Source organism: Chanodichthys erythropterus, chromosome 22, assembly GCF_024489055.1.
Source record: "Chanodichthys erythropterus isolate Z2021 chromosome 22, ASM2448905v1, whole genome shotgun sequence".
NCBI classification, from domain to species: domain Eukaryota; kingdom Metazoa; phylum Chordata; class Actinopteri; order Cypriniformes; family Xenocyprididae; genus Chanodichthys; species Chanodichthys erythropterus.
Genome location: NC_090242.1, coordinates 21665788 through 21690918, shown reverse-complemented (window position 1 = coordinate 21690918; position 25131 = coordinate 21665788). Strand labels below are relative to the sequence as shown.

Genomic DNA, 25131 nt, shown 5'->3' with positions numbered 1-25131 from the left:
GTTTGAATTTAAAAGCGGGAGCGTTTGAAAGCAGGCGTCTATCAGCGGACTGGTCCGTGATGGTCCTGCTTTCAAACACTCCCGTGGGTATCTGTGTAAGCGCTCGATGAAGAGCGCCTTTGATGACTATTTACAAAGTTTTGAAATGGGTTGATCATTGAAGCCAATCACAGACATATCCGATGAGCACGTGAACACAATTGCCAATCAGAGGTGTTTACGAATCCGCTCAACAGCGCTCAAAGCTTCACGTTTTTAAAATTTCAGTACCGACTTGGTACCAAAGTTGGTGCTTTTGAAAGCTCTACATAAAGTTGATTCGTAGGACCACTGGAATAGAGCTTCACCTTCAAAAATTTTTTAGAAAACGTTCATTACACAAAATTCATAGGGATATGCCTGTATATTGTGCTTTTATGAAGAGCTTGGTCCGGCTATTTATCTTTTTCAGGGAAGTGGAGACTTATTTGAGGTCCCTGGTGTGTTCCTGCTGAGTGCTCAGGCCGCTGGAGATGCAGTGACCACATTTATGTGAAACCTGAAGCCACTTCTGTTGTTGCTGCTGCTACATACAAAAATGGTGTAACCCTTAACGTCAGTGCCTGTCATTGTCTTTTATGTACAGATTCACACACACACAATTGTCATACGAACTTTAGCCCCATCCCATGACCTTGAGGTCTTCAGTCACTCAGGTCTATTTTCATTCAGCATCTCCGGCCCTCTTTCAAGTGTCTGTGTCTGACGTGTGCAGATGCAGTCCTTTTTAAACTACTGTCTCTGTCCAGAACACCCGTCCCCCTGTACAACTTCACAGGCTCCTCCTCTACAGTCCCCCTAAGGTCATTTATCATTGTTGTGTCATATTTTGAAAGTAGGTTCTCCAAAAAGGTCAGAAGGTGGTAAAGTATTTTGTCACATACATGTAATTGAAAAGGCAGTAAAATGCATTTTACGCAGGTCAGGTCTGATATTTTTAGTGAGAGTCGATCGGAATTATTTATGAAGATTAAGTTTTGGATCGTTGTAACCTGACCTGAAGAGAGTTTAGAAAGGGGATGTAGCTTGTTAAATGACTAATGTTTTTCTTCATATTTCTCTCTGCTTCTGCCTTTCTCTTCCACCTCATGCATGGATATTAAGTTCGGTGAAGGAGATGTGGCAAAGTTAATCCCATCTGCTGAGTCATGGCAGAGGTGATGGCTCCATTGCGACCTGCCATGTGCAATGAATACAAACTGTCTTTGAGAGGGAAAATTGAACCCCGTCACCTCAGAGCACACAGACGTGCAGCTTCTCCCGCAGACACCCTCATATGCACCAACACACCTTGCAGGTAGATAGCGCATGTGGGGGAAATAGCTGACTCTGGCAGAATAGAGAGCGAACCCTTCTGGGAGCTCGGTGTCCTTGCTGTCAGGACAGTTAACTTCCTGTGCCGCTCTGACCTCTCAGGCTGTGTGTGTGTGTGTGTGTGTGTGTGTGTGTGTGTGGTGTAGTGACTGTGCTGTGGAACATTCATGAGTTTGTATAATTCATGTTTATTACACCATTCAGAAATTTGTTGAGTGCACAGCTTTGTCTCTACTGAATTTCATTCTCAGACTGAAGCAATTTTAATAAAACACATTAGTCACTTGTGCATTAGGGAACATTTTGTTTGGCACTTGTCACATTTCGGTGAAATTGTCTCCTGAGTATGTGGATAGGCATGCTGAAACTAGTCTTAAACATGCACGTTATCAGAAAATCTTATTTTTAGCTTAAAGGGTTAGTTCACCCAAAAATTCTGTCATTAATTACTCACCCTCATGTCGTTCTACACTCGTAAGACCTTCGTTCATCTTCAGAATCAAATTAAGATATTTTTGATCAAATCCAATGGCTCAGTGAGGCCTGCATTGACAGCAAGTTAATTTACACTTTCAGATGCCCAGACATATTTATAACAGTTCATGTGACTACAGTATTTCAACTAGGGCGATCCATATCGATATTGAACGCGATATTGCGTGGCTTATCAGTGAACTACGGCTCTGTCTATTAAATGCCGCTTCATTTGAAAACAGGTGATGGCGATTTAGCGGTAGTCAGGGAACCGGCTTTACTGACGAAATGCGCGTGACAAAAGCGTTCGATATATCGCCCAGCCCTAATTTCAACCTTAATATCATGAAGCGACAAGAATACATTTTGTATGCCAAAAAAACTAAATAACGTCTTTATTTAACAATATCTAGTGATAGCGATTTCAAAACACTGCCTCATGAAGCTTCGAAGCTTTATGAATTTTTTGTTTCGAATCATTGGTTCGGAGCGTGAAAGTCACATGATTTCAGTAAACGAGGCTTTGTTACGTCATAAGTGTTACGAAATTTCTGATTACAAAACCACTGATTCGAAACTAAAGATTTGTAAAGCTTAGAAACTTCATGAAGCAGTGTTTTGAAATCACCCGTCACTAGATGTTGTTGAATAAAGTCGTTATTTTGTTTTTTTTGGCGCACAAAAAGTATTCTTGTCGCTTCATAACATTAAGGTTGAACCACTGTAGTCACATGAACTATTTTAAATATGTCTTTAGCAGCTTTCTAGGTGTTTGAAAGTGTTAATTAACTTGCTGTCAATGGAGGCCTCACTGAGCCATCAAATTTTTATCAAAAATATCTTAATTTGTGTTCCGAAGATGAACGAAGGTCTTACGGATGTGGAACGACATGAGGGTGAGTCATTAATGACATAATTTTCATTTTGGGGTGAACTAACCCTTTAAACTTCTGAAAAATCAAATAAGAGAGGGAAAGTATAATTTGTTTTGGGAATTTTTAATGGGGGAAAAAATGTTATATATTTAATATTACAAAGATAATATTAAAAATGTTAAGATAAATATTAAATATATTATATATTAGCAATGGTTTAATTTATAATATTAAGGATAAATTAATATGAGGATATTTTATTTAATAATAACAATTAATACATAATTTATATAATCCTCAGCAACTTTAGAAGAGTCAATCTTACAAAAACCGTCAAGAAATGTTTGGGTCATATTTCACAATGTAAAATAAAATATAATTGCTTAATTTTTCTTTTTTTTTTTTTTTTTTTGTGGTAAAATATGAGTCTGACAATGCTTTCTCAGGTCCCTCTGTATATTGCTTATTATTTCATCACAGACGGGCCAAAGTGTTATACCCAAAAGTATGTTGCTCCACTAGTGGCACCAAACAGAACTGTAATTGGAAATATGGTTTGCAAGGCTGCAAAAAAATTTATGTTCCCTGAAAAAGTTTATGTTTTAGGCATAAATGTTAAAACAAAGCTCAAATGGAGTCTACATGTAAAGTGGTTCAGGCTGAATTTAATAGTAAGAATGTAATTCATAGCTTAGCAGAAAGTTTAAAGGTGCCCTAGAACTTTTTTTAAAAAGATGTAATAGAAGTCTAAGGTGTCCCCTGAATGTGTCTGTGAAGTTTCAGCTCAAAATACCCCATAGATTTTTTTTAATTCATTTTTTTAACTGCCTATTTTGGGGCATCATTATAAATGAGCCGATTCAGGGCTACTGGCCCTTTAATTGTCCTGCTCCACACCCACGGAGCTCGCACTTGCCTTGAACAGTGCATAAACAAAGTTCACACAGCTAATATAACCCTCAAATGGATCCTTACAAAGTGTTCATCATGCATGCGTCGGATTATGTGAGTATTGTATACTGTTATATTGTTTACATTTGATTCTGAATGAATTTGAGGCTGTGCTCTGTGGCTAACGGCTAATGCTACACTGTTGGAGAAATTTATAAAGAATGAAGTTGTGTTTATGAATTATGCAGACTGCAAGTGTTTAAAAATGAAAATAGTGACTGCTCTTGTCTCCGTGAATACAGTAAGAAACGATGGTAACTTTAACCACATTTAACAGTACATTAGCAACATGCTAACAAAACATTTAGAAAGACAATTTACAAATATCACTAAAAATATCATGATATCATGGATCATGTCAGTTATTATTGCTCAATCTGCCATTTTTCACTGTTGTTCTTGCTTGCTTACCTAGTCTGATGATTCACCTGTGCAGATCCAGATGTTCTGCCCTTGTCGAATGCCTTTCATAATGTTGGGAACATGGGCTGGCATATGCAAATATTGGGGCGTACACCCCGACAGTTACGTAACAGTCGGTGTTATGTTGAGATTCGCCTGTTCTTCGGAGGTCTTTATATAAATGAGATTTATATAAGGAGGAGGAAACAATGGAGTTTGAGACTCACTGTATGTCATTTCCATGTACTGAACTCTTGTTATTTGACTATGCCAAGATAAATTCAATTTTTCATTCGAGGGCACCTTTAAAGACACATCAGACATCAGTACATTGCTTTGTGTTGACTGCTTTTGTATTGACTATCTATATTGCTTTGATCTTAAGGTGATGTGTATCCCATCAGCCCAATGAGTGACTGTATTTGATCCAAGCGGAAACCTTGTGGCTTGTTTGTTATGAACCCAGTGATTTAAGGATGGAGAGGTCTGCATTTTGTCATTCCTGGTGACTCAGTGGCCTAAAATGCCTTGGTTTAAATGCTGACGGCAAAAAGTTAGTCAACATTTAAATCCTCCAGATCATTTCCTCGCTTGCTCATCCATTCCTGTGAGCTCATCTTTTGGCTTTGCTAACCTACTGGCTCTGATAGAGATGTTACTTCTTCCAAACTTCCTTTTATGATTCTTATTTGCCACGTTTATTGTCACTTTTATTTTTACTCTTATTCCTCCTCTTCAAGTCACAACGAGGATGTGCCGTCGAGACAAAAGAGGGAAGGTCGTTGCTGGCAAGACAAACGCTCCAGCGGAATGTTTAGAGTCTGTTGCCAAGCAATACGGCGGGTTTTGATTTACGATTACATCTTCCGACCAGCAGCTTGTTGCAATTAACGTTGTCGTTTGAGAGGCTGAGTGAGTGAGCGGGTGGGTGTGTGCGTACAGTATTTCTGTTTATTTGACTGAAAATGCTCCAGCATTCTCTTCACAAGATCTTCACTGATCTTTCACACCGCCGGTTGCGTTTAACATTTATCTGTTCCCTCTGTTTTTAAACTTTCTTTTCCTTTCTATCTATTACAGATTCCATGTTTTCCTCTGAGCTGGTCACTATATAACATTGATTGTCTTTAAGGGAATGGTGAAGAATGCAGATTAAACCCAGATATTTAGTTTTGTTTGAAGTGTTGCTCTGACTGGACCAAAGCGACGCGGTTGCATGAGGAGCTGGTTTTAATTCTCAGCTTCAGGTCAGCAATCGGCCAGCCATCATACATAAATATGTTTGTGTGGAGAAGATGGCTTTCTGAGATGGCTTTCTTTTAAGGGTCTTCTTCAGCTTAAACTTGGGGTTCCTTTGACAAAGAGCATCTCTGACAGGTCATAATGTGTTTATGGTGTTAAAGCTTTGTTCACTAGGCAACAACCCTACAGAACAACGGACTGTTCGGTTTGATGTGAACCCGAGATGAAACTTATTGTGTACATCTTATTCATTGAAAACTCCTGATAGGATTGAATTTATTAACAAAATTTGATATCGTGTATCAATACTAAATCTGAGGCATCAGATTTGCAAAATGATATTGTACTGTAGTAAATTGTTGGTACTGTGGTAATGCTGCACACTCCAGCAGATGACTGGTGTGCCGTTGATGTGGGAATCCAGAGAAGATCCTCCCAGATGATTTTAATTCCGTCATCTCCCAAAAGAACACAATGATTTGCCTCCGTCGCCACATGTTAGAGAACACATGCAACTTTGCTGTATATTCGCGTGTGTATGTGTACGTGGATTCAGATGCTGCGGGCTGTCTGGGTGTAATAAGACACACAGGTTGTCCTCATGTGGCCTTTGTTGTTTCTTTGGCATCTTTTAGCGCTCGTCTCTCCCTCTGTCTCGTCTCGTCTCTCAGTCTCGTCCGCACGCTTCCCTTTTGCACTCATTTCACACACACGCAAACCCTATTTCAAACATAATTAAGCTTTTGTTCAGCATATGGAGAGAGGAAAAAATGATGACGGGCTGAGCGATGGAAGGTAGGCAAACGGAAAGGAAGAGAAGGAGGTAGGGAGGAGAACAGTCAGAGTTTTTGTGGTGAATGTCCATGTTGTTCCTATTTTAAAGCCCTATGGGCCTAATAGCTGCGCAGACCGGCGTTTTTGCCGGTCAGCCATTGTTCTGTGCACCATAAAATCAGCCTGATTTTAGTTGTTGTTGTTGGTTTTTTCACTAGTCTGCTTCAACTCCATTGTTCCTGACCCACTTTTAGATTTTTATTTTAGATTCAAGAGTTTGACATTAAATTCTTTCCTCAGTGAGCTTAAGGTGACTGTTACACCGTGAACAAGAGAGAGTCAGAGCACAAACACGGACCAATTGGATATAAACTTGAGGTTAGAGTTCAGGAACAGTGAAATGAAAATAAAACAAAACAAATTCATTGGTATAAAAAATACCCTTGTATTATTTTAAAATTATTTAAAGGCACAATATGTAAGATATCCAAAATCCACTAGGCTAGTGTTATGTATTTTGTTCAGTTGAGTACTTGCAATATCTCAAATGTTTCCAATTATTTGTAAATCGTGAGGAAAATCACAATTTTAACCAAGGATACGGGACGTGTCCGGGAGTTGCCTGTCAATGGCGTCATATCCGCGTTACCCTCGGTTTCCGGTTTTATTTTGTAGAAACCATGGAAACACTAAAGACGCTTTAATATATTACATGTTTTACTAGACAAGGGAACAACTGTTTGGTTACATTTGTGATGCGATCTGGGAAAAAACCCAGTCGGATGTCATGATTGAACGTTTTCTGTAAAGTCAAAAAAATTGGTCAAATATTTTTTTTATTTTTTTTGTCAAAATTGGATTTCAGTAAATTATCATTCTATAACAGCTTGTCTATCATCTCTGAAAATATCTTGGCAAAATTTGCCTGTTAAGTGCAGAAAAATAGTGGCAAACGTTATTGTTTAAAGGTTCTCTAAGCGATCCTGAGCGGAGTAAATTCCTGTTGACGTTTGAAGTGTTGTCAAACAAAACAGAGGCAAGCTAGACCCTCCCTCCTCCTCCTCCTCCTCCCCTCCCATTCGTGCTTCCTGAAACAGTCACGAACGCGCATTTAAAATCCTTCTTGTCGGTTATTGGCTGGAGCGTGTTTATTATGATTCGTGGTCCAGGCTGTCCAGTTTGTTTTTGTTGCCGTTTTTGGAGCTTGTGGCGACTACAGAGACCGCGTTTTTTACAGTGTGTTCAGGGGACAGGCAGCTAGCGGATAGTGAGGAGATGTTTGCTGTATGTGACAAAAAAAGTTTTGGCCTAAAAACGCGTGAATTCGCTTAGAGGACCTTTAAGAACACACCCAGCGTAGGTGGAAAAAAACGCCCATAGCTTTCCCTCTCTTAATACTACAAAGACGGTTCACCTATCAAAATAAACCACATAACATGTAGCAAGAATGTGTATTAACTCAATTGTTTTCAATGGGAACGCCGCGTTTTTTAAACGCCGATAACGTAACGAGGCGCTGAGCGTCTTTTTCACGCTCAAGCGCTGAGAGCTGGGCGTTTTTTACTGGTCGCCTCGAGTTGAAGAATGTTCAACTTTGAGTAAAACGCTGCGCTCATCACTGTCACTTTTTAGCCAGCCGTCCAATCAGAGTGGAGGAGGGGCGGGACAAATACAACTCCGACCAACTGTCACATTCTTGCTGTACAGCGACATCAACAAACAGAAACAAAATGGATGAGAAATTAATATTGCTGGTCTCCGAACATACATAGCAAGTAATTCCACATTGTGTGAACATTTTTAGCCTGAAACAAATTACCTGCAAAATCAGTTATAAGTAACAGTGACGCGGATATACCGTATAATAGCAACAAAGCGTCTCAACGGAAAAAAACGCTACGCTGCAGAAGCGCTCTCAAGCGCTCACAGACGGGCGTTTTAAGCAGAGCGCCTAGCGTTTTCAGCTGGCTAAAAACGCTTAGGTGGACACACGGCCTTTTTCTCAGAATTCCGTTCCTGAAAATCAGAGCGATCAGCCGACTTCAGATAACCATAACTTTTGTCACAGACAAGCTATGAAAGAAGTAAAAACAGATTTGGAAAAGACTCAAATCCTGTGATAGGTACAATTTCAGTGTTGTTTTACATTTTATTAGCTACTTTATTCAATTTCTTTACCTGGAAACTGGATACATGAAGAACCTGAAAAGCTTTATTTATTTGTATCTTTGCTTTACTGAAGTTATTTGTGCTGTTTGATTATTTGTTCTTATTTTCTTTATTTTTATTTGACATACCGAACATACCGTACCGAAACCGTGAGCCTAAAACTGTGATACAAACCGAACCGTGAGTAATCTGAACCATTGCACCCCTACAGAAGTAGTACTACATAAAGACAACATTTAAAACTGTATTTTATATTTTTCTACATTATGCACTAGTTTAGTTAAATACAATTCATTGTATAAAGGAATTTGCCTTTTCAAAGAAAAAAAAAGATTGTTCCAGTTGAATGGAATCCAGTTTAATAGAATGTTGTTTTGTATCTCTCTTTCTCTCTCTCTCTCTCTCTCTCTCTCCTGTGCTCTGACTCCATTGTTCCTGACCCATTTTTAAGCTTTTATTTTAGAAATCAGAGTTTTTGCAGTAAATCAAATGTAGGGATAATTTTAGTCTCCCTCCAGCACAATAAAACATGTTTTATTTGCGTCTTTTACAGCACAGCAAATTACACCAACTAACCGGTTTGGTATCCGTCTCCTTCTCAGACGTCTCGGCATTAGGGATTTGTTTTCTCATTTGGAATTAGGAGCTGTACTAAGAGACCTTGGCGTCTGATTGATTGGAGCTTGAACGGGATAAAAACAGATTTGTCCGTTGAAATGGTGGACAAGTGCTCAAGAGCTCTTTTCTGCAGCTGCTCAATTGTCCTGACTAACAATGTCTTCATTTCTTTCCCCTAGGGGTAGTGTATGGCAGTCAGGTGGTCGTCCCCCCTAAGGTGAATGCTGTGTTGGGAAAGAACGTCACTCTCAGCTGCAGGGTGCAGGTGGACACGAACCTCAGCCTGACGCAGAGCTCCTGGGAGAGGAAGCTGCCCACTGGATGGGTGACTCTGGCCGTGTACAACCCCATGTTCGGTATCTCCATCCCGCCTGAATATGAGCGACGCCTGTCCTTCCGCTCGCCCTCTATGCATGACGCCACCATCGTGCTGGAAGATGTGGGTTTCGCTGACATCGGCTTGTACACCTGCAAGGTTGCCACCTTTCCGCTGGGTAACACACAGGCCTCCACCACTGTCAGCGTGCTAGGTAACAAGAGACCGCGTGTGTGTGTGTTTTTGCAGTCTGATTAGGTTAGATTATGCACTCATAGCGTGGTGCTTGTGTATTAATGCTAAAGTGCCGTGACGAACCTTTTGCATGTGTGAGGTCCACAAACAAAGAAAGGCGTGCGAGTGGATGCGCATCACAGCTGCTGATTTGTGTAAGTGGGCAAGTATGCAGTGTGTGTGCGAAAGGGTGGAAAAACATTAAGAGCAACTCCAGGGCAGGAATGAAAGCTGTGTTTTGGGATACCGTCCAGCTCTTTCAGAGAACATGGTGATGTTTAAACTCTCTTCCTCCACCAAACCCCCAAAGCCATCTGCTCTGCTAAACACAGATACAACTGAACGAAGCGGTGTGCTTTTGTTATCTGGGTGTACAAGAGACAACAAGAGGAAACTTACAAGCACAGTGCTTTATGTTAGGTATATCAATTATGTATTGCACTCTGGAGGCATGAGGAGAGTCCCTGTTTTCTCTGAGCTGAAGATGAAGGTTACACAGTGAACATCATCCGCCCCTTCAGGAATAGACTTCAGCAACAATGAAGCAAAAAAAAATAAATATATATATATATATATATATATATATATATATATATATTTTTTTTTTTTTTTTTGTAATAATATTTCACAATATTACAATTTTTACTGTATTTTTGAGTAAATAAATGCAGCTTTGGTGAGCATAAGAGACTTCCAAAACATAAAAAAAATTGTATTTTTTAAAAACATTTGATATATATATATATACAAGTTATTATATATAAAATGTGTGTGTGTGTATAATATAATATAATATAATATAATATAATATTAAAAAAAATGGATTGATGGATGGATGGATGAATGCCACACACATCCAGTGTAGACGCCGTGTTAGAGTAATAAATGACAAGCAGACTGACAAGTTGAGTGAAGGACCGTAAAGCACAGAAAAGGATAAATTGAAAAGATGATGTCATAGATAAAATGAGCAGTGCAATTGGAGGAAAATCGGAACGTAAATGAGAGCACAGAGGAACGGGGACTGAGTGCTTTAATAAAAGGAGAGATGGGGGGGGGGGTGCAGGAGGATGGAAAGTGGTGAAGTGAGAGAGCAGGAACGAGGGAGGAAGGGAACACGCGCCGGAGCTATAATTAGATCAGGAGGAATGTTGCATGTGTGTGTGCGTGCGTGTGTGTGTGCGTGTGTGTGTGTGCGTGCGTGTGTGTGTGCGTGTGTGTGTGTGCGTGTGCGTGTGTGCGTGTGTGTGCGTGTGTGCGTGTGTGTGTGTGCGTGTGTGTGTGTGCGTGTGTGTGTGTGTGTGTACGCTGAGACAGGAGTGTATGAGTGTGGGAAAGATGCCTGCTGCTTTTGGGATCCACTGCACTTTAGGGTCAAGGATGTCATTGCGAGGTCCTGTTGAATTCGTTGTTTAAAGTGACACGAGATTTGCCGCACACACGGGCACACAGTCACAAGCACTTATGTCGTGTCACTCACCACCACACACCAGTGGATCGTTGAAGGTGCGACGACCACAGCTGCTACTGTTGTCTCTGAAGGTCAGCTGCCAATGTTAATACTTCACAAGATGAGAAGAGAAAGAAACTCATGGCAGAGGAAAAGAGAGGGAGAAACAAAAGCTAGTCAATGAGTATTGATGCATTCGGTACACATCCCTTGACTTTGCAAATTAATATTTATCATGCATATTGTGATGCTAAATGATGGTATAAGAATAGATAGTTTGCACTGTTCCCAGGTGATTTATTTTATTTTTATTTATTTATTTATTTATTTTTGCCTTTTATGTTAATTTAGAATAGCATTTTGTTTAGCATTATCACTTCAGAAAATTATATCCATGCAACATATCTGTGTATTTTCAGAGAAATTATCATGATGAAATGCCGTTTGAAAGTTGTAATACTTTTGTTTAGCAGTGTTACATTAAATTGATCAGAAATGACCATAAAGGCTTTTACAGTATTACAAAACATTTATATTTCAAATAAATGCTGTTCTTTTGAGCTTTCTATTAAAAGAATCCTAAAAAAAATGTATGACGGTTTCCACAAAAATATTAATCAACAAAGTGGTTTTAATATTGATAATAAAAAAAAATGTTTCTTGAGCACCAAATCGGCATCATGTGACACTGAAGACTGGAGTAATGATGCTGAAAATTCAGCTTTGTCATCGCAAGGAATAAATTACGTTTTAAGATATACTAATATTTTTAAGATATATAATTTCACAGTATTACTGTAGTTTTGACCAAAAAAATCACCTTTGGTGAGCATAAGAAACTTCTTTAAGAATCATACTGACCCCAAACTTTTAAACAGCAGTGTGTCAATATATGATTATATGATTTGTTTTAGCACAGCCCTTCTTGACTTAGTGGGCCTCCTTTGTCACAGAGCCCAGGACAACGTTCCATTCGTCTCCCACCGTTGATGACACTAAGTGGAGGAACGGAAGGGGAGAAGCAGCCCACACATGTTAAGTTTCTGTCAGTCACTGCAGAGGCAAAGCTCAGTTTTCCAGCCCTGAACACTGCTGGATTCATAACGGCTCGTACACGCCCGAGCCCCGCCCCTTCTGCCATGTAAACTGGATAAGCCATTAAAACAAATAATTTCATCTTCTCTGGAAAAGCACTTAGTGCTCTCTGATGAGAAACCGAGGCTGCCCTCAGCCAGTAGTTACCATAGAGGATTTTTATTTTTTTCTTTCGGTCTGATAAGTCTTGTATTTCTTCTCAAAGAAAATCTAATTATTCTCTCAGTCATGCTTATCAGTTTATGAATTTATTGGCTGTGGTACCAGAGCGATTCTTGATGCTGAGGGAATTAGTTTTTATTTAACTTTGTACTCTTGTTTGAATGGATTTCCTTTAGCTCAGTTTATTATTTTGATACATCTTACATGTCTCCTCACATTAAAGCACAGAATTAAACACAAGCAGTGTGGTACATTTTAACTCAAATATGTCTCTGACTGTCTTAGTGGAGCCGAAGGTGTATGTCTCAGCTGGATCTTCCGCTCTGATCGACGGTGGCAACGAAACCACGGTGGCCACCTGCATCGCTGAGAGGGCGCGGCCCCCTGCTGAAGTCTCCTGGGAGACGAATCTGTACGGCACGTCTGAGGCCCACATGCAGGACGATGCCAACGGCACCACTACGACCCAAGTGCACTACACCTGGCAGCCCTCCCGTCACTCCCAAGGACACACGCTAACATGTGTGGTGAAACATCCCGCTCTGCAGAGTGACTTCAGGATACCCTATATTGTCAACGTACAGTGTGAGTATCCGATACAACATTTATTTAGAGTGTGACGAGACTGCGCACATGATTCTAATTTAATTTGTATTGATTTGAGCAAATTTACCAGACATAAATATTCCTTACTGGCAGCTTCCTTTTTTATTATTATTATTTATTTTTTTAAATAGAATAGAATAGAATAGAATATTACTGTCACTATTTTAAAAGAACCTCATGGAAAATGTTATTATTATTTTTTCTATTATTTATGCTTTAAATGTTTTGATTTATATTTTGTTATAGTCTCTTTCAGAGTGTTTCTGTAGTTTTTAACTGAAATTTATCATTTATCATATACTTTTGCAATTTTTAAAAGTGATTTTACACAAGAAATGCAATTTAAAGCTTACTATACTTCAGTTGATATCCCCAAAGCAGTTTTTTGTGTGTTCATTTATAATATTTGGTAAATAAATAGCAGTTAAATTGCATATTTTGGCCATTTGGCCCAACTTTTTCATATTCGATGTGTAAGCATTAATTGAGAAAGATTCTGTTTTAAGGAAAGTGTATATCCAAATTAAATGGAAATTGGCTGATTCACAAATAATATTGAGAAATTATGAATCAGAGTGAGGTGAAATCTGTATGGACACTCCGCCTTAGAGCATGTCTTTTCTACATTTGCCAACATCACTTGCATCAGGTTAACCTGTTTAACCTGTGAAACAATGTATCCTTAAACTTATTTACTCCCAAAAGCCAAATTTAACTTATTTGATACTCGTTCCTATGTACGTGCAAGCCTGTTTGCTTTACCTTGCACAACAAACCCAAAGTAGCTTCTCCATGAAGACTTCACAGTAACTGATGTTTTTTTTCTATACCAAGTCAAAGCAGTCAGATTTATGTCCAGAGCCCACATCTGTTTTCCATATCACCCCAATGCGGTAACTATCCACATGACACAATGTCTTGATGCTGTCTTGTGCATGATGGAGCTAAAAGCCCTTTCACTAGGACACAGTCATTAAGGTTTCATGGACTTATAACGAATAAGGGTATTGATGCTTCAGACAAAAGATTTATCAGCTTCATTTAACAGACCTCTAAGCACCATTGAGCAGTCAAGAAGGCATGTAAGTGTGTATCTGCAGTGGTGGCGAGTGCGTAAGCACAGATGTCTCTTAAATGAAATATAGATGTAGTGGTGAGGGGCAGGTACAGGAAGCAGCCGGTGAAGGGAGTATGGGAAAGGAGAGGTCACATCAGTCATGGGACGATGCTCCAGCGCTCAAAGGGGGCTATAGTCACGAAAGCTCTTTTGATTCATTTTCCATCAATCTTTTTCTTCTCATTTGGTCTACTTGACATCTTAATTCAGCACGCTCACTTAAAGAACTTTAAAGAGTTTTTCTAAAGGCACAAATCAATACAGTGTCCATTGTCTTTGTAAGTGGTCTTGTACATTTCTTGTCAGTCCTAATTGTGAATTATGTTGTTTTAGTGTGTGTGTGTGTGTGTGTGTGTGTGCATATATATATATATATTATATATATATATCTTATATATGTATGTCTGTGTGTATATATATATATTATATATATATATATTATGTATGTATGTATGTGTGTATATATATATATATATGTATATGCACTTTCATATTCTTTCTAGTATGAGAATACCCCGCCCCCGATGCATAACACCTACAGTAGCAGGTAGCAAATCATGATTTATGGCTGTGATGTAACTAAAGCCTATTGGGTATTTAAAAAAAGGGACCTTTGATATGTTCTGCCAAATCTTACTGTTTCAATGGGAGATGCATTGACACAGGATCAGAGAACTGCACTCGTTATGTCAATTCATAGTGTCTTTAACAAGGGATAGCCTTACCTTAACTTTCTTGCACTACTCTGAATGATCCCTTTGTGCTTTGTGTGTGTGCGCAGTTGCTCCAGACATCCTGGTGCTGGGCTATGACGGCGACTGGTATGTGGGCAGGGAGAATGTACAACTGAAGTGTCGAGCCAAGGCCAACCCGCCTGCCCAGCACTTCAGATGGATCAGGTGTGTAAGCACAACACTCACAATAGCCACAGTGCACCATGTCTGGAATGGGTCCAAGAGTGTTAATGTCTGTTTCCTGAACTCATCTCAGTCAGTAGATGATCTCTATGATTTACATCACCAATAGTTGCTTTCAAACTCAGATTTCAATGCAACTAGTTGGATGCCCAAACAATGTACACATTCAAAGTAAATCAGTTCTCTGCCACAAATCCATTAATGTCAGTATTGTTTGCTCAATTGAATGATTGAAAGTCAATCATGAGAGCTTAAAAATTAATTAATTGTGATTTAATCTGTCTCAAGCAGTCATACATGTTAAAATTTTGGACAATCCAACTCATTTTTTGTTGAAAATATCCATAATGAAGTCATTTAAAGGGGAACTATTATGCCCCTTTTTACAAGATATAATAAATCTCAGGTGTCCCCAGAATGTGTCTGTGAAGATTCAGCTCAAAATACCTCAGCTCAATTGTTGTACCTTGTTATAAATTCTCATCTTTGCTCATTTTTTCATGCATGTATCTTTAAATGCAAAAGAGCTGCTGCTCCCCGTCCCCTATCCAGCTCGTGCCTTTGATACTCTGACAAAAACATCAAAAACAAAACATTTGTTTGGTTTTGATTATCATCTCTATCGTGGTCATACTCGCATGACATTGCAGTTTTTCATCATCATGAAAGTTTATTTATTTGCATGTGTTTTAAAGTCATATCAGTTTAGACTTCTGATATGCGAGTATTAAACCAAGTTCTCTTTCACATCTTATTGTGCTTAAACTGTCAAATACACAAAAGGTTATGTCAAAAACTCACAAAGTTCACATAACCACAGTCATTTATGTCTGTAAACGTAAACTGCAGGGAAAGAAATCGCATATATTAGATCTTTGTATTGAAGTAACAGCAGCGTAATATACAATATCTACTGCTGTATATGCTGTTAATATGAATCAAACAACGAAAGAAAACAGAAAATCTCTCACTGCCCTTGTTTGAAAAACTTTTTAGTAGTTTTAATAAGAATACATTACTTGAATGCTGCTGTTAAATGCTCTGGCAAGGAGATAAACATGGCGGTCTGTGTACAGCTCACATTCCGTAGCCAGTCGTGGACGGGGCCTGTGTCGTCACATTGGAGTACATTCCTAAATTACTTATTTTGAGACGCTGTTTCAGATTTATGGGAAAAACAACAAATGGATTGGACATATTTTTACCACAATAAGGGTGGTTGTGTACACACTGCAGACATAAATATGTTCAAGAAAAATATTAAATTTTGCACAGTAAATCTGTGAAATGACATATGGGAATTATGAACAAATAAAGATTTTTGTTTAACAAATCATCTTTCATATATTGACTTCCTCGGAGTTCCCATTTATGCTGGGTACTTGTTGACTGTGTTTGCTTATCTTGTCTGACTCATTCATTTCACAAAAAGCTTAAATTAGACTTAAAGATCTAGCTATTTGGAAGCAATTTGATGTGTTTTGTATGTTTTAGGTTGGATGGCGAGATGCCGGATGGAGCAGAGGTGGTGAATAACTCTTTGGTGTTTATGCGGCCCCTACAGAAGAACGACTCTGGCGTTTACAGGTGTGAGGTGGCAAACGACATCGGACTGCGCAGTCGAGACATTAGAATACGCATTCAGGGTGAGTGAGAGACTTAAAATAACACCCATCTTACCAATGTTTGCCAGTGTTTTTCCCATGTGAAGCTGGAGAAACAACGGTAAAATATAACAACACAACTTAACCAATCAAATTTATTGAAATGTTGGCATAAATACAAAACAAATGTGACTTCTCACTTAAAATGCCATTTCTAGTCTCCTTAAAGGGGTCATGAACTGTGTTGTTTTATTGTTTTATAATGTTTATAATGTTTCCTGGGGTGCAAGAAAATTTTATGTTTATCTGCTTACCCCCAGGGCATCCAAGATGTAGGTGACTTTGTTTCAGTAGAACACAAATGATGATTTTTCACTCTAACCGTTGCCGTCTGTCAGTCAAATAATGCGAGTGAATGGTCACACAATTTATAAGAGTCAATAAACATGCACAGACAAATCCAAATTAAACTCTGCGGCTCGTGACGACACATTGATGTCCTAAGACACAAAACGATCGGTTTGTGCGAGAAACCGAACAGTATTTATATCATTTTTTACTTCTAATACACCACTATGTCCAACTGCGTTCAGCACTCGCTTAATGAGGTCTGATCGCGCTCTGACAATGGCAGTAATGTCTCGCGCTTATACTTCAGTGGACATAGTGGTGTATTAGAGGTAAAAAATGATATAAATACTGTTCGGTTTCTCGCACAAACCGATCGTTTCGTGTCTTAGGACATCAATGTGCCGTCACGAGCCGCAGGGTTTAATTTGGATTTGTCTGTGCATGTTTATTGACTCTTATAGATTGTGTGACCATTGACTTGCATTATAAGACTGACAGACGGCAACGGTTGGAGTTAAAAATCATCATTTATGTTCAACTGAAGAAACAGAGTCACCTACATCTTGGATGCCCTGGGGGTAAGCAGATAAACATCAAATTTTCATTTTTAGGTGAACTATCCCTTTAAAAAATTGTCATACTTTATAAATAAAAGGCATTTTTCCAACCCTGATTTTTCCAACCCTTTCCTACCCTGAGCCCTCTTATTTGAACACTCTGTTTTAAGGGGCGTGTCTGCTGTGAGAACGCCCACTGCTGTGATTGGCTAACATCTTTGCATATGAAATAGCTAAGTATTACACTCTCAAAAACTTTTAGCACATTTTTAGTATTACAGCTCTCAAGGTTAACTAATAGTGAAAAGTGTTGATTACATTACATTTAGATCTGTGTTATTATATTTAGATTTTGGCATGAAAGGTTGCAGTGATAACCATTGTAACATGTTGTTGCATGAAAGCGGTGATCTCGTCATTGCAACTCAATTTCTGCACACGAATGCTTCCATCATAACTAAGTGCCAACATGATGTAACTAAGAGATTTGTTAAATAACTCGGTCACTGATAAACTCACGCTGTTTGATTGACAGCTCCAGTAATTGTAAAGGGAGTGTTGTTTGATAGCTTTCTATATATAATTAAATCACCATTTAAATAACAGATTATTTTCATCTACTAAGATAAACAACTCGAAGATGACCGTTTAGTCACTGGTTTGATTTACTGACTGTGCATGAGTCATTACATATCAGATCAGGCATTAGAATTAACACAGTTACTTACATGTTGTTATATTACTGTCGAGTTCATATCGTAAAAGTCTGAGCCAGAGCCTGCGCCTGCGCCAAAATGCGATTGATTTACCAAAGAATACACAGTGAAATCGCGATAACAAGTAAAGCGCAACTGAGACATTCACATTGTTGTAAATAAATAACCATATTCCTAGCATTAGGATCCTTTGAAAGGTAATGTCATTTTAAGTCCTGTATTGCTCTTCTCTCCTGAGTCTCCTCCTCATCTCACTAACACGCCAGTGGGCAAGGTTAACGTTGCAATGGTGAACTAGGTGTTGATTTCTTCTGCGGAGGCGGCGTTTCACCTATAGGGACATTCCGGGACGAGTGGTTCGCTGGGCCTGGTGTCTATAAAAGCTTTTATTGAACTAACAAGGATGTTTTCAGTTCTGAAACTTGCAGGATATTCTTATAGTACGATGACCTCTTGTATATCAAAAGATTTCTCAACTTTTCTTTTCTCAACAAAATTTCTCATGACCCCTTTAAAGGAAAGGTTCACCTGAAGACATTAATTTTATCATTATTTCCTCGTTTCAAACCTGTATGTTGTTTTGATTTTCTTTTTACAAACAACAGCAAAAGGCTGAGTAAATAAAATTTTTGGATGAACTGTTCCTTCAAGCCCCACAGATGTTTCATAATGTTTTCTTCTTTTGAACCCACCTATCGCAAATCATTTAGAGTTGCAAAGATCCAGATTATGAGCACACAAGCTCATAATCATTTTCCAGAGCGTGAGGCTTTTGCTTGAAAGGCATTGGCCCTAAGTTCAGCTTTGGCTCTTAAAAAAAAAAAGTTTTGATATGTGTTTCAAGAGTCGTTATCTAATTGACCTCTGAGACTGCTATCTGCTGTCACACTCCATGGTGTTTATCTCCCATCATTTTTGTGTGAACATTTTTGTGATAGAGATGCACAGAACTCTCCCCCCTACCCCCTGCTCTTTCTCCCTCCCTTGTGAACACTTATGTCTCTGAGACTGTCACGCAGTTATACAAGAGGAGAATAGAGCGGAAGCAACCTTGACTGAGAGATGTCCTAGATTCATGAAACATTCACCAGCTCTTTTCAGCCGCCATTAATTATGTATTTTCTTTTCTTTATTTCTTTATTTATTTTTTTTACATTTATTTATGCTCTCCCCTTGAGAAAGATTCAGCATCTGCGTGCATGAAGCTATGTGTTTCTGTGTGGTGTTTGTGAGTCGTTATTTAATGTCAAATTTGTCTGCCTATATCTTCTAAGAGTCCCTTTGCGTCAGTTGTTTGAGTCGTGATGTTCCTACTAGAATGCCTTCTGCTACTGTTTGCTTATAGTGACTGTGGGTGTGAAAGTGTGTGTGTCTGCTGTTAGTCACTGATCTTTGTGCATGAGTATGGGTGGGCAGAACCTGTCCTGCATGTTAAACACCCTGCCACTACCTGTGTGGTCACCAGTCACCCCCCCAGATACACACCCACACACTCGCTCCAAACGGACAAATTACATTTAGGTTTGAATGATCTGTACAGTCTACAGACAGGCATGGGATACCACATACTGTACATAATTTGTGATAAATCTGGATTTTATCGACTCACAGAGAAGAGAAGCATGAAAGAGGGAGGGATTTCTGACCTTTCTGTGACTTGTTCCTCGCTTTCTGGACATTGATGTGCTGAGGCGAGAAGCCCTACTGTTTATTGATTGAAACAAATTATTCTTTAACTCGCTGGGCAAAACTGAATAAATTAAAATAAATTGACATTATCCATGTCCTTGTGTTTTAAGGGGATAGTTCACACAAAAATTAAAATTCTTTCATTATTTACTCATTGTCATGTTGTTGCAAGCTTGTATGACTTTCTTTCTTTTATGGATCAAAGACATTTTTGCGAATGTTCACACAGATCTTTTTTGTACAATTGCGGTTCATGGTGTTAATCTCCAAAAATGCACTATAAATGTAGTCTTGTATGAGATGTGCAATATTTTTAAAGTATTTTGAAGCCATTCAATAGCTTTATGTGAGGAACTGTCCAAAATGTTAATCATTATCCATTTATCATGTTCCCAGTTTATTTGAGAACTACAGAATCATTGAGTCAGTGAGTTGAGGTCCTGGTTCATGAACAAGTTATTCAGATTCTTGATTGAATCATTCAGACCTAGTTCATTTAAAAAACTCAAAAGAGCAATTTGAGAACTAATATAGTCCTCCAGTTTAACTCACTGACTCTTGAGTGGTCTCTATGAACTGTCTTATGGAAAAGAGCTGTGTGAATTTTCTTCAAAAATTCTCTTTTTCTATTGCACTCAAATAACCACATATGGGTTTGGAACAAGGGTAGGTAAATAATGACAACCAGGGTGCACCAGTCCCCGCATCCTCTAATTTGCACTGGCCCCGTCCTTTGTTAGAGGAGGCTTTGGTGACAACTTTGATTTTTGGGTAAACTGTCCCTGTGGTTTAATATATGCAACAAATGTTTGCACTGGGAATACTGTGGGAGTGCAAAGATATTTTTTGTATCAAAAATGTTTCCAAAAGAATGAATGGGACATTTCAGTCCCAAACTATATAGCTGCTCTTTCCTACATACATATACATTCACCAGACCCACAGATGCATCCAAATTACCTTTGACCTTGCGGGAACAATACAGTCCAGGAATGCTTTATGTATGCTACGTTTATTATTCATTCCAGTGAGGATAAGCAAATTAGTCCCCACTTTAGCTGGAGCATTTGAACCGCGTAACCCTGAAGAGCTTGCAGCCCTGACTCCTGCGCCTCGCACGTTCTGCACTCAATGCATTCACACACTTCACAGCCGGCCAAATAGCTCTCATTGCATCGGGAACAGGACACTCCGTAATGGGATAGTTTGACTTTCAGCTCCCAGCCTCAGAGAACGCTGCTTGCATAGTACAGATGCATGCCCCAGAATGCGATGAAACGCTACACGCTGCTCCCTAACACAATCAAGCGATCAATGCATGGTAATGGCGTTAACCCAATCTCCTATCCTTGCACCAGTCAAGTCATGTTAGCAGTTAGGCGTAGCAGCCGCCCAATCCTTGAGCATTCTCGATGTCTGTTCCCTCCCCTCCCCCAGTAGCAAGTACCCTTTCCCTGACCCCTTCCTTCCATTTTGTTTTTTCTCATCACTCAGCCATGTGGTCATCCATACTCCCTCTCTCAGCTAACACAAATTTTGCTCATTAGGTTTCATTGTTGCGGATGACTGTACTTCGTTGTTAGCTGGAGATGTTAGTATGTAGCTCCCCATGAATCCCTTATCATGCAGATCTCAACACTTCTTTCTCTTCCATGTTTGTTTTTTGTTTTGTTTTTTTTTAGTCGTCTTTGCTTTGGACAACAGTTTCAGGTTTTAAAGCTGTTGGGAGGTTTGCTATCATTTCCTTTCAATATAAGATCCACCAAAACCTGGAACTGTCACATCCATGGCAACAGAAGAGAGTCCTGTTGGTCATGCTAGATGTTACGATATTACAATCTTGGAAGCAGATTCATATGACTGTTAATGATATACTGATGTAGTTGGCATTGACATTATCTACTTTTCTTTGTCTGTCCATCCCTTCCTCCTATCCCCCTCCTTCTTGCCTTTCCTTCCTTCCCTCCATTAGATCCTCCCTCAACCACCACCATGCCCCCCACCACCCCTGTGCGCCTCCTAACCGCCGACATCTCTGCCACCGCACCTGGCAATAAACAGCGAGCCCTCATCACCTCTCCGACCCTGGCGCCTCTGCCGGAGGGAAGCCTAGGCACAATTGTGGGTGGAGCAGTGGGCGGAGCCCTCTTCCTGCTGTTGCTGCTCATTCTAGGTGGAGTTTATTACCAGCGTCAGCGGCGGACGTTCCGCGGCGACTACTACACGAAGCAGTATCACGGCCCCTCGGACATGCAGAAAGCTCCCCAGCCCCATGAGTTGCAGCAAGTCTACAGCAAAGGAAGCCCTGACACCAAGCTCAAATCCAACCAGGATAACGGCACCATCTACCCAGATAAGGATCGAGAAGAGTGGGGTGATTTCGACCGAGAGCGATCACCCAACGGTCGCAGCAGAGCTTTGAGGGAATCAGGCGGTCAACTCAACCACCATAACTATCACAACCATGAGCACAGCTACCACAACAACCATCACCCTGGCCATCCGCAGACCTTTAGTCCAGCCCATCACATCCAGAGGAGCTCGCTGCAGCCAGAGCCCCGCCGGTACGCCGCTCCCCAAGTCATGAGCAACGGCTCGCCCTACATGCCAGAGAACTGCTACGACAATGACTACGTGTCGCACACTGATGGCTCAATGATCTCCCGGAGGGAGTGGTATGTCTGAGAAGGAAGAGCAGAAAGAGACTACATAGACACTTGAAATGCTTCAGACTGCAAAACGAGACAAGGATGAACAGAGTTATGTAAAGAAAATTAGTAGGAAATGCACCTTTTCTAGTAGTTTACACCTACCAATTTGTTTTGTACATTAGCCTAATCATTAGTTAGCTGTTCATAGCTAGCTGGTTTAAAGGATGTTTTGGGACCAAGAGGGTATAATTCTTGTCTTTGTTTAAGACGGTCAGGCAACTAGACATCTGCTTTATGTTTCACCAATAAGCCAGTTCGAGGTTGATTTCAGGGGTGATTTAAGTTGGGTTGTCTTGCCAAATCAATAGCCAGTCTCCTTTTCTTTGCACAGTAAGGTGTACTGTGTGATTTTATTTAAAAGAAAGTCATTACAAAAAAAAAAAAAAAAAGCCATTCAAACAAAAGCAATTTGTATTCAGATAACCTGTCGATAAGTGTTTCAGATCAGCGCCGATGTGAGCGACGAGTTTAGATGAGTCACGTCAACTTTCAATGCTGTCACTCTGATGGAGGCAGAAATTAGCTCCTGTCAACAGCCTGGAGGTTTCCATGGCAACATTTATTTCCTCTCTTCTGGCATTCAGAGTTGGAGTGCTGTAGGGAGGAGCTAGACAGGGAGGACCGTAATGGATTTGATAAAGCCCAATGGTAGAAAGCCAGACAGGATGATTGCCGAAATGGGGTGCTGTAATTGTATCAATTCAGCTTCTATTTGCATACCACGGCGTCACTATTAGCTCTGTCTGCAAAAGGAGATGGTTGGACAGTATCTTGTACTTCGAAACCTGCTGCCATTGTTCAACATGAAAGCTTGTCCAATATTAATGTAGCTGTCTGGCTTGTCTTCGTCAGACCATCACTGCCCAGTGTTAACAACCTCCGACTGCATTCAGCGGCTGTGCATTACGTCACAAATCAAGTCCTGTGCCTATCTGTTGTGTGATTTGTGTGTATGTGTCTGTAATATGTAAATCCAGTCAGCTAGTGTTAACCGACAGTGTTTTGATGAATCGGCTCATCGTGTGTCCAGTAGTGTTCAGATTTCTGGCCTCAGATTTCACACATTCATGCACATAATTTAATGCAGAAGACGATAGCCTAACACACGTGATTGGTCATTCATTTTTAGTGTTGGCTGGATCTTGATAAGCTAGCAAATGCATATGAGTTGGGTTTTGAGATATTGGAGATAATATTGTAGTGCCTTAAACTGAAGACGTGCCCTGTAAGCATTATAATGTGCATGCAGAAGTTACGAATGAGTGAGCTTCATTTTCAGAAGAAGTATGTGAGTAGTTTTGAGGCGTATAATGGTCAGGATGGGTCCTGAGAACATCATTTTGTACTGTCCTTTGTTTTGTGTGCCATTTGTATGATTTGCTTTTTGCAGATTTTCAGACAATAACTAATTGTTTTGCTCGCATTAAATGACATGTGACACTTGAGTTACAGTGCACATCAAAGAGTTATGATAAAGTAAATCAAAATATCTATGTGTACAGGTTTGGGCAATGCAGAGGTGTAGAATTCAGTGTAAACAAGGTTGTTATGTATATATGCTGGCAGTTGGGAGAACCTTGTTTTGTTTGTTTGAATTTAACATTCTTATAGGAAGCCTGAGATTCAACGGTGGAATGCACTAGAAAACCCACCATTACACCGATTGTGATGAGAGGATCACATGTACACTTCTCCAGTACATCTTTTTCACTTTTTTTTGTTTTACAAAAGATCTACTGTACAAAAAATTATAATAATACAGTAATAATAAAAATAAAAAAAAAATAGCAAAGAAGAAATGTATTTGCAATGTATAGATGATACTGAGCATTATTTTGTAAAATCAACCTTTGGGATACATTTGTTTTGAAATAAAGCACCTTTTTTTTCTGTGACATGCTTCTTTGTTTTATAAGTTGGCCTCAGATCCATTTCATATTGGTTGGAGGGGTGACTGTTGAGGTCTTGGGCGTGACTGGTTGCTTCAGCTGCAGAAATGTTCCCTGTGGGGGTCTCCTCTACTCTCCTGGAGGCCTCCAGGGATGTATTCCTCACGCCCTCTTTTCCTTTGCTGTGGTTAACCTACTTCATCTCTGAATATCCCTTCTTGCTCTGAGCCTCATGCATATTTTGTGGGAAAGCCTGTGGCTAAAAGCTTCCTGTGGATGGGGGCTGAACTTCCTCTCAGGCTTACCTAGGATAGCTTTAAAGTGTGTGGGGATTAGACTTGTTGATTCTTGTGTTTGCACTGCTGTTCTGTCGATCTGTGTGAGAGGAGATGGGGGGGGGGGGGGGAAGCTGGTTGACAAAGGGAAGATCAAGCACAGCAGTGGGAATAAATTGTGTTTGAGTGGTTTTTGTTTTATAGCTGAGTCTATCATCCTGTCCAATCAGCTGGTGGTGGAACAAGCAAGTAATTAGTTGTCAAAAGTTCCACAATGAGTCAATGTCCGAAGTCAGCACATAAAATGTGCCTCTTTAATCCAAGACAGTGGAGATCAGGGCTAAAATGGGTATAGTAAAGCAGTGGTTCTGAAACTTTCATGCCTTAGACCACCCTGCACCCCAAATATGGGGCAAACAGATTTGAGGTGTCAAAGTAATTACCTGTTGTTTTAAGTGTGTACAAATTATCCTTGATTTATAACTTTTATAAGGTGTGGTAGAAATGGTAGAATTTTCTAGGTGGTAGAATATAACCTGATATAAAATCAGTGGAAGTCTATGCAATGAGTGTGTGTGCGCGTT

The 25131-nt window shown here is 39.7% G+C and overlaps 1 protein-coding gene across 1 annotated transcript in view; it reads left to right on the top strand.

The window, feature by feature from the left end:
• Positions 1-24255, top strand: part of nectin3b (nectin cell adhesion molecule 3b) — a 47740-nt gene extending 23485 nt beyond the window's left edge. The window contains exons 2-6 of the mRNA XM_067376285.1: positions 9038-9388; positions 12401-12700; positions 14620-14737; positions 16250-16401; positions 21645-24255. Coding sequence (XP_067232386.1) covers positions 9038-9388; positions 12401-12700; positions 14620-14737; positions 16250-16401; positions 21645-22357 — 1634 coding nt within the window. The 3' untranslated portion in view covers positions 22358-24255. The remainder of the gene's footprint in view (positions 1-9037; positions 9389-12400; positions 12701-14619; positions 14738-16249; positions 16402-21644) is intronic.
• The last annotated feature ends 876 nt before the right edge of the window (positions 24256-25131 follow it).